Genomic DNA, 10,799 nt, shown 5'->3' with positions numbered 1-10,799 from the left:
ATTCAGCTTGTAAGAAAACATTAAGGGGTCCCTTTACTAAGGTGCGCTAGCCATTTTATCGCGCGGTAAACGCTAACGCGTCCATAGGATATAATGGATGCATTAGTGTTTAGCGTGCACTAAAATGGCTAGCGCATCTTAGTAAAAGGACCCTTAAGTCTTCCATTCTTCAAATACTTCCTATGCAAACACATTTATAATTATTTCATTGTATATCTCAACATGGATTATATTTCATTTCAATGGAGAATTATATCATTTAATGCAGCAAAAACAGTCTAGATCCACGCTATGGAAGCCTCGATTGTACTCCACAGGAAGCACTTGGAGCCCAAGGCAGATTCAAATCTCCTTCAGAAGCAAAATGTGAACACTCTGCCTAAGATTGCATTAGTAAAACACTAATGTGTTAACAAATTATACGAGGACGCACAACATAAATATTCATATAATGATTCAAAATGTGTGATCATGGCACCGAGGTACACCCCTCTTCAAACCCAGCATGCACCCAAAAAGAGGGAGAAAAAGCCTCAGACTAATGTAGCAGTATAGAACCAAAAGGTACAAATCAAAACTGCTTTTGATACTTTCACTGCCAAAAAACTCCCTCACAGAACAGCTCAGGTTTAGAAAAGGGCAAAGTCATTTGGAGGCACTGTTAAGAACTTAGCTGACAAAAGACAACTTGAACTCCAACGCTGTCACGTCTTCTCCAATCTGCCTTTTGGTTCTATATTGCTACATTAGTCTGAGGCTTTTTCTCCCTCTTTTTGGGTGCATGATGGGTTTGAAGGGAGGGGTGGGGTATCTTGATGCCACAATCACACATTTTGAATCATTATATTAGTAAAACACTCACAAACCATTCAATATTAATTGATAAAATTCCTCATTGAAGCATTGTTCTGTAATTTATTTTGTCAAACTTACCAAAATGCTTTGCTTGTTTCAATATGAACTCAGCCAAGGATGTTAAAATTTCCATTATGCCCTCGCATGAAAAGTCAAGAATACAGACCTCATCAGCATGACTTTTACTATCAAGAGAATTAAAGTACTAGCAACACATATTTATTATTGATACAGGTTATTATAATCTACGTTAGCTATCCAAAGAACTCACAGTATTCAAAAGCAAGTTTAAATGTTCTTGTTTTAATAATGATTATTGATCAACAGACATAATCCAATCAGTGTGCAAACCCCCCCCCCCACACACACACACATTTCACCGAGTCAGTATGATCTTTGAATGTATGCTTACAAAGATCTATTCAATATCTCTGAAGACCAGAATGGTTCTGCAGAACTGGAGAACAGATAATGCCAATTTTCCATCAAGTGGTAACAGAGAGGAAATGCAAAACTATAGGCCAGTTAGTCTTACCATATATACTCGAATATAAACTGTGATTACCTTTTTCCTCAAAAAAGATGGAAAAAAGGTTGACTTGAATATAAATCGAACTCACGTCAGTCTTGTGAGAGTGTGTGGCCTAGTGGTTACAGCTGCTGCCTCAGTATCCTGAGAATATGAGTCCAATCCCAGCCTGCTCCTTGTGACTCTGAGCAAGGCAATTAATCCCTTCATTGCCCCAGGTACCACAGTTAGATTGTAAGCCTCCAAGAACAGATAGGGAAAATAGAGTACCTGAATACTATCCAATGTATTGTAACTGCTTTGGGTGAATCTCTTCATAGCAACCACTATGGGAAATGAATCAGCCATTTTGAATAGTAAGACTGCATAGGGCAGGAGCATAAGAGGATCGCTCTTGTGCTGGCTCAGCACTGGACCAGCAGGGCTTAAGGCAGGTCTGGGGAGAGGCCTGCCATGGGTCTGAGAGAGGGAAGACTCGAATCTAGGGTTTTATTTAAGTATATATAGTACTTCAGTTGTAAAAAATAGGTTGAGGAGTTTTAATCATCTTTTAGTTTCTAGACATAGTTGTTGTCTATCCTTGGAAAGTGTGCTTGCTTAAGGCTAAGGCCTACACTGTGACCCTGATTTTATAAACAGCGCCTAAAAAAACAGGCACCAAGGAAAGTAGTGCATAGCAGCTATCAATCTTCAGTTAGGCACAGTTTATAGACTCAGATCTACATTGGTCTTGGGCGCTGGTAGGTGTCAAAATGTTACCATGTTTCCCCAAAAATAAGACAGGGTCTTAAATTAATTTGTGCTCCAAAAAATGCACTAGGGCTTATTTTCAGTGAATGTCTTATTTTTTTTCATGTACAACAATCATCTCTCCCTTCCTCTCCTCCACCCCAATTCTTCCTTTTTCCTTTCTCTCCCCCCCCCACCCATGTGCAGTATCTTTCCTCGCTTCTCACCCATCCCCTTGTGCAGCAGTGTTGTGAACGGGCTGCTTTGCAGCCTTCCCCGCCAGGGCCGGGCCTTCCCTCTGCAGCATCTTTCTATCCCTTCCTCCTATCCCTTTGTGCAGAACCCCACCGACCCTCCCACCAAGAGCCTGACATACCTCCACTCCGAAGCCTCCAAAATAGCAGCGGCGGCAGCGCACTGAACGGGCTGCTTTGCAGCCTTCCCCGCCAGGGTCAGGGCAAGAGGCAGCACCTGCATAACTAGGACCACTTTTAGTGTAAATCTATATGCCTGCTTAGCTACGCGGCACCAGCACTGAATTTTTCCATCACATAACTATGTGCTCCTCCTCAACTCCACTCCAGTAACGCCTCTGTATGACCCAGATCCCAAAATGGCTGGTTAATACCAATATTTAACAGTTTTACCTAGTTAAGTGCCATTGAATACTGGCAGATAACCAGCCCCAAGCTGCCCATTTAAATCATTTTGTATATTGACTTCAAAGATGTTCTGTAAATGAACTGAAGAATTTGTTTTCTCAGCTGGAAACTACAACTTACTCTTAATCTTCCTTGTGAGTTGTTTTATATTGTGCAAAGTTTGACACGTTCCTGTATGGGAGACTAAGTCATCTGATATAGGTCCAAAAAATCTTGACTTAAAATTTAGCTCACACCTTTCAATAACAGTTCAAGACATGAAATGGTTTTATAAACTGAAATTACTAAAGAGACTACAGTCTTGAGTACTTTCAGTTTTGTTTTCTGGTTCAGTCTGGTTCTTATCATTGTTCAGCTACACAATGCTGAGCTTGAAAACAAAGTTCAAACTCTTTGAGGGGGATGTTATAAATGTTTTTATTGTGTGTTTGCTGTTCAAGTCATGGTTTTAAGTCTTGATGGTCTGCTTATAGATATACCCTCCCCCCTTTTACAAAACTGTAGCGCGGCTTTTAGCGCTGACTGCGGCAATAACAGCTCTAATGCTCATAGAATTCCAATAAGCGTCGGAGCTGTTACACAAAAAAAAAACGCACTATGGTTTTGTAAAAAAAAAAAAAAAAAAGGGGGGGGGGGAATAGTATTTAATATATTCTGTGCTTCTGTTTCTCTTGCCATTCACTTAGAAATATTGATAAGCCAAATATAAAGGGGGGTGGAAAACAAATTCAAAGCAGTTTACATATTTACAGATCCAGTAAAACCTTGGATTGCAAGTAGCTTGACAAGCAAAACATTTTATTAAATTTTAACTTCATAAACAAGAAAGGTCTTCCAATACAAGTATATCACATCACATCATCATCACAACTGAGCCGATGGTTCTTCTCTCTCTGACGATGCGGGAGTGTAGTGACTGTTCTAAACGAGCGAGGTCTTGCAATGCAAGAATATACAGTATTTTGTATTAAAGTTTTTGGGTTATAGAATGAATCGTCTTGAGTTTCCATTATTTCTTATGGGGAAATGCGCTTTGATACACGAGTGTTTTGGATTACAAGCATGGTTTTGGAAGGAATTATGCTCGCAAACCAAGGTTTTACTGTACTTATTGTTGTACCTGGGGCAATGGAGGATTAAGGGACTTGCCCAGGCTCACAAAGAGAAGTGCAGGGATTTTATCTCACAACTTCAGGGTGCTGAGTCAGAAGCTCTACTACTAGACTACTCTAAGTGCTTAAATAAATGAATTTATACAAGGCAAATGTTTTTCCAAGCAAATGCTTACTACAAGACAAAGATCATTGCAGGCACTCAGGCCCGGATTCTGTATAGGACGCCGGTCCGGGAGTCCTATACAGAATCGGGCCTACACCCGCCCAAAGTTAACCCGATTCTGTAACCGACATCCATGTTGCAGATGCCAGTTACAGAATCGGGTTTAACATAGCTGGAAATGCATATATCAAAATGAAGTGTATGCAAATAGCAAGAGGGTTGTCTGAGTATGTCTTGCATGGGACAAGTGTGTAACAGGTTCATAGATATATATTCTCTATTTCAGAAAGGGATTAAGGGCTGGTTCTGTATAGGACGCCCAGTCTCAGTAGCCACCCAAGCGGCTTTTGAGAATCGCACATGGGCATCCTATATAGAATTGAGTCTGTCCATCACTCCAATTCTCTAACCTGCGGCCATGTCACAGATGCTGGTTAGAGAATCACCTTGCCGCTGAGCTGATCTTGCTGCAATCAGCTCAGTGGCCATGGCAGGAAACCCCCCAGCCGAATGTCCGTGACAAGAGAAATGCCCATTCCTGCCGGAACCCCCCCCTGAAATCAAGCCCCCATCCTGAAAGTGTCACGCTTACCCAGACCCCTCCCCTGTACTAATTTCTTGAGATGCTTATTGCTTACTCCCTCTGGCTAGTAGGCCTACCTCCACAGAATGGGAGTGAGATAAGGGATCTGGCCAATCAGAGCCTTAGATCACTCCCAGTGCATACCAAGACCTAAGATTTCAGTCGGCTCAGGCACCTAAGGCCTCCCCTGAGCCAATCAGGGCCTTAGGCCCCTCCCCGGTACATCCCAGGATGCACCAGGAAGGGGAAGGCCATCCATTCTGTGCAGTCAGGCCTGAGAAAGGAAAATGGTAAAACCAGAGGACATAATTTGAGGTTGAGGGGTGGTAGATTCAGGGGCAATGTTAGGAAATTCTACTTTACGGAGAGGGTGGTGGATGCCTGGAATGCGCTCCCGAGAGAGGTGGTGGAGAGTAAAACTGTGACTGAGTTCAAAGAAGCGTGGGATGAACACAGAAGATTTAGAATCAGAAAATAATATTAAAGATTGAACTAGGCCAGTTACTGGGCAGACTTGTACAGTCTGTGTCTGTGTATGGCCGTTTGGTGGAGGATGGGCAGGGGAGGGCTTCAATGGCTGGGAGGGTGTAGATGGGCTGGAGTAAGTCTTAACAGAGATTTCGGCAGTTGGAACCCAAGCACAGTACCGGGTAAAGCTTTGGATTCTTGCCCAGAAATAGCTAAGAAGAAAAAATTAAAAAAAAAAAAAATATTTAAATTGAATCAGGTTGGGCAGACTGGATGGACCATCCGGGTCTTTATCTGCCGTCATCTACTATGTTACTATGCTGGAGGGAGGGAGTAAGCTTCCCTCCAGCCAGCCTGCAAGAAATAGATATAGGGGAGGGGTCCGGGTGGGCTTGAGGGTATTGGGGTGGGGACATGTTTTCAGGGGGTTTCTGGCAGAAGGGACTGAGCATTCCTCCTGTTGGTGATCTTCGGGGGTGGGGTTTCTGGCAGAATGGACTGGGCAGCCCTCCTGCCAGTCATCTTCAGGGGGTGGAGCCAGGAGGAATTGGGCATTCCTCTTGCCATGGACATTCAGGGGGAGGGGGGCTTCGGGGATTCTGTCAGGTGGGAGTGGGCATCCCTCCTGCTGGCCAACTTCACGAGGGACGGGTTCCCTGCCGCGGCCGTTAAACTGATTGTGGCAGAGAGATTCCCTTGCCGCAACCAGCTAGGCAGCTGCATCTATTTGAAATTATTGCTTCTAGTGATCCGAACAAAGCGACTGGTCAAGACCAGTCACAGACCTGTCCCACCGATACAAAAATATTTATAACATGCCAAATCTTTTTTTTTTTTAATGAGCACAGATGCTGTGTGTGTATGTGTTATAAATGCACAATATCTGCCCCATAAAAAAAGAGAAAAAAGCCCCCCTGCTGATGACGGCTCACCCCGACATCTCCCAATAAACCGGCACTAACCCCGCCCTCCCGTGGCAGTGAAAACGGCAGGAGGGATTCCCACTCCCTCCTTGTCGACACACTTCCCCCCGCACGAGAAACAATTGGCAGGAGGGATGCCCACTCCCTCAGGACATGCCGACACCTCCTCTTGGCTACTACTGAAAAGGCAAGTGCTACTCTTATGTGCTAACTAGAACAGAGCAGTTCAATGGCATTACCAGGTACCTTGATCTCTCCAAGATTTCAACTGAACGGAACTGGACTATGTCTCTTCAGGACATATAAAATAATAAAACAATAACTCCATGTGAAAGGGTAGTAGAGACAGGGGTATATGGGAAATGAGCTGGAGTCAATGGTGCTCTATAACAGGTTAAGAGAGTATGGTGCTGGGATACACAGACCTAGATATGATAATTTTGTAAAGTCTGCTTCCCTTTAGGAGACTAAGCCAAAAACTAAAAATTCTTTCCATTCCGGATTTAGGACAAAAGTTAAAGAAAGATGAATCTGCCTTAATCTCTTTATTTAAAAAAAAAAAAAAAATCATCAGAATGTTCCAGAAGTTATAAAAATTTTACATAAAAAATAATTATATACATATAAATCTTATAGTATCTTCTGGATGCTATTCCATCTCATTTTCTTTCTGATCTTTGTATTCCTTAATACTTCCCTGTAAAAACAAAATCAAAAGAAAGTTCAAAGCAGTATCCGAGTATGAAAAACTTAAATTTAATAAAGAATGGGAAGATGGAATTCTCCATAGAAAAGGAGTTTCAAGGACAAGAGTCTATGATAAGTCAGGAGAAACATTCGAACAGAATGTAAAAAAAACATACTCCATTACTGTATGTGTGATAGATGTCTGGAATAGTCAATCAGCAGAGGAAGTACCGATAAAATCATGACACCATTTAAAACATGCTTAAGATATGCAATCAAAGAAGGGATAATGATATAAATACTGCAGTCATACTATAATTTTAATTATTTAACAATTTAACACAAATGGAGCAGTCGTAGTTATAACCCCAAAATTAGAGATGAAGCTACTTTGAGCTTTTGTGAAAATTGGACCATAGCCAACCCCAACATCAACAACATAGCCATAAAGCAGGGGTCTCAAAGTCCCTCCTTGAGGGCCGCAATCCAGTCGGGTTTTCAGGATTTCCCCAATGAAAATGCATGAGATCTGTGTGCATGCACTGCTTTCAATGCATATTCATTGGGGAAATCCTGAAAACCCAACTGGATTGCGGCCCTCAAGGAGGGACTTTGAGATCCCTGCCATAAAGGAAGGCTGGTGTATTTGTCATGTTTAATAACCTTATAAATGCTGCAGTAAGACATAAGAGGAGCTGGTGGTTTGAGTATGGGAAATCTATATGCTTACCTATTCAAAAAGGGACAGCAAGCCAAGTGGAAGACAACTAAGGGCTCCTTTTACTAACGTGCGCTAGCGATTTAGTGCACGCAGCAGATTACCACACTAACCCCGCGCTACACAGCTAGAACTAACGCCAGCTCAATGCTGGCGTTAGTATCTAGCGTGGGCGGCATTGAAGCACGCATGATTCCGCATGTTAAAGCCCTAACGCAGCTTAGTAAAAGGAGCCCTAAATGGAGGGGCAATCGTGGTGTTAAAGCCTTGCATTTGTGAGTTTTAGTTACAATTTTGATGACACGAATTTGTTTAAACTGGCATGCTTTGTAAGACACCTACCAACTGTGCTATGATAAATGAATTAGTTGGCCCAAAATTCACTTTTCAATATTAAAACAAGGACAAAATATTCGGGCTAAAACTTCATTTGGCTGTAAGTAGAAGCCTTGCTTCCCCGCAATTCCAACATTTGATGCAGAGCAATCACGGGAACCTGGCTAGTGACCTTCTTTATACTGTTCTCTTTCACTGAATCGTAATAAAACGCACCATAGCTGTGATTTCTTATCCTTCCTCCACCTATTATCACCGGAAATGCTCTGCTCAACTCTTACCCACTACATCTGCCTCATCCTCATTTTCACTAAGTGGCTCATGGTCAACACAGCAACCAGTGGAAGGGAGACAGCAGCATGGGGAGGGAGATGACATAAGGAAAGAGAGGCTGAAGGAGACAAGAGGAATGAAATACAGTCAAACCTCGGTTTGCGAGTAACCCGGTTTGCGAGTGTTTTGCAAGACGAGCAAAACATTCTCGCAAAACTTGTCTCGCAAACCGAGTGTTGACTCGATTTGTGAGCACCCCCCCCCCCCGATAACCAGCATCGCTCCCCCTGCTCGCAAAGGCCCCCCTGCTCGAATCGGCACCCCCCGCCCGAACAACTTGAACTTACCCCCCCCCCCCGAGGCCAGTGGCGCTGCTCCCCCCCGCACGAACCGGTACCCCTCCCGAACAACTTGAACTTATCCCCCCGTCTGGCACCGGCACGCAACCCACAGGACGTGCCGGTTCCACTAGAAGATCTTCCTGCCTCTGCCGGGCCTTGAGCATGCATCTGCACATGCTCAAGGCCTTCTAATTCTCCCTCTCGCCGAGATTCTCGGAGATTTTCTAGCGGCATCAGCACATCCTGTGGGCTGCGTGCCGGTGCCAGCCGGGGGGGGGGTGGGTAAGTTCAAGTTGTTTAGGAGGGGTGTCGGTTTACGCAGGGGGGGGGAGGTGGGAATGTATCAAAGCGAGTTTCCATTATTTCCTATGGGGAAACTCGCTTTGATATACGAGTATTTTGGTTTACAAGCATGCTTCTGGAACGAATTATGCTCGTAAACCAAGGTTCCACTGTATTTGAAGAGTAAGTAGAGGAAGGGCTAAAGGAAATGTTCAGGAAGAAAAAGAAGGAGAAATTCAAATACAAATGGAAATAAAAAAAGAAGACAGCTTTCACAATTTAAGTTACATTTTTACATCTGATTAATGTAAAGTTATAAGCCAATTTAAACAAATTAGCAACAGAATGTAACATTCACTGCACTGAAAAGTATACAGCAGATTCACATGGATAAAACCAACACAGCATATACGGAATGTTCATGAGAAAGTTTATATGAAAAAGCCACCACCATAGAACGAAGTGGGTTTTGTAAGGAATCAGGATTCATAATCAACTTTAATGCACTGTAAATAACAGTAAAGTCCAATACAATTCTCTCTCATATACAGTAGGTGAAGGGTCTGTGTTACATCTTTTGACACGGATGTGTTTCGGCGAGTTTGTCTTCATTAGGAGAAGCTTACCTGATGAAGGTGGATTTGCCAAAACACAGCTGTGTCGAGAGATGTGACACAGACTCTTCATCTAAATGAGAGATAATTGTATTGAACTTTGCTGTTATTTACAGTGCATTAAAGCTGGTTTTGAATCCTGATTTCATACAAGCCTCACTGTGTGGGACCTTGTTTGCTCCGGTTTGTTTTGTTAAAACCACCACCATTCCATATTCAGGAAAATCGACGGCACCAGAAGCTCAATCATCAAGGCTGAGCTGTTTATGATGGAACAGTGAAGAGAAAGAACAGTTAATGAGAAGATGTGCAGAAGAAGAACAGAGAAGTACAGAGAACTAATGGAAGGCACAGTGAAGAGACCTACATTGGTAATACAAAAACCATGCTGGAAATTGGCAGGAAGAGTGCTAAACTGCAGTGAGCTATAATTTAATATTAGGAGAAAAGAAGAGGATGGGGGACAAAGATGCTTGATAACTCTAGAAGCAAATAACTACCGCTGTGCCTGAAAACACACACACTCTGAATTTAACTTTGACAGATAGCTAAAATCAGAAGACCTAATTATAAGCAAGGTGTATGGAGTTATAACCTAATAGTTAGAAAAGTAGGCAGAGGACCAAGGAAGGCAAGGTTCTAATCCCATAGCAGCAAACTGTAATCTTGGGCAAGTAATTTAAACCTCCACTGCCTCAGATATAAACAAACTGTAAGAACTCCTACCCAGGTTGAGCTACTACAAATCAAGCAAGGCCAAAATCCATCAGCAGGCACTTAACGCACTGGCACTGTTCTGAATTACTTATGACCACCACACAAGAAAATGTTACAGTGAAAAACTCACACTAGCTACGTGTCACTATCAACATTCAGTGACATTTAAAAATGCTTTGAGCCATCAAAATAAGATTATACCTCAAATGTGTTGAGCACATATTGACAGACTTCCATGAGTTCAGTCAGACCTCTCCGGAATGGCTCAACAGCTGGAAGTTCTCCTAGAAGACAACAGAGTACAGAGAGTGCATTAGTAAAAGAGGTAACAAAGCAGTGTTCAATAATGAGAACAGATCAAATAAGGCTGAGGCCATAAGAATTAAACCTTTGTCAAACACGTTCTGATCTCCTAATTGAACTGGCTGTTACAAAAATCAAAATATTTGCAGGCAGTCAGATCAGCACCTTTGATTTCTGCATGAGTTAAAAAAAACACAATGAAAAGGAATTCATTCATTAGCTACAGCAGGACTCTACAAACCCCAGGTGCCAGATCACCATGGTACCTAAAAAAATTTGACTTGGCACCTAGATTGTGTCTGTTAGCAGTCCCTCTTTCCCCTCTGCCGGATCCAGCTGGCGTCTTTATCCATCTCCCCACTGCTCCTCAATCCCAGTATCTTTGACACCCTTCCTTTCCCCTCTCCCCCCACCCCCTGAAAACCTGCCTCTAAATTCTCATTATCAGCAGTGGCAGTCTTTCAAGACATGCTGCTCTGGCCAATGTTGGGGCTTTCCCTC

The 10,799-nt window shown here is 42.9% G+C and overlaps 1 protein-coding gene across 2 annotated transcripts in view; it reads right to left on the bottom strand.

Annotated features, from left to right (window-relative positions):
• Window positions 1-6,571: 6,571 nt before the first annotated feature.
• The window catches only part of LOC117361578 (DNA-directed RNA polymerases I and III subunit RPAC2-like), a 40,414-nt gene continuing 36,186 nt past the window's right edge, over window positions 6,572-10,799 (bottom strand). For both annotated transcript variants that reach the window (XM_033947112.1, XM_033947111.1), the window contains exons 4-5: window positions 10,197-10,279; window positions 6,572-6,724 (exon numbers count right to left, since the gene is read on the bottom strand). In XM_033947112.1, coding sequence (XP_033803003.1) covers window positions 6,677-6,724; window positions 10,197-10,279 — 131 coding nt within the window. In that variant the 3' untranslated portion in view covers window positions 6,572-6,676. The remainder of the gene's footprint in view (window positions 6,725-10,196; window positions 10,280-10,799) is intronic.

This window comes from Geotrypetes seraphini, chromosome 5 (assembly GCF_902459505.1).
Source record: "Geotrypetes seraphini chromosome 5, aGeoSer1.1, whole genome shotgun sequence".
Classification (NCBI taxonomy): domain Eukaryota; kingdom Metazoa; phylum Chordata; class Amphibia; order Gymnophiona; family Dermophiidae; genus Geotrypetes; species Geotrypetes seraphini.
Note: the sequence above shows the minus strand (reverse complement) of the source record. Positions and strands in the feature narration are given on the sequence as shown.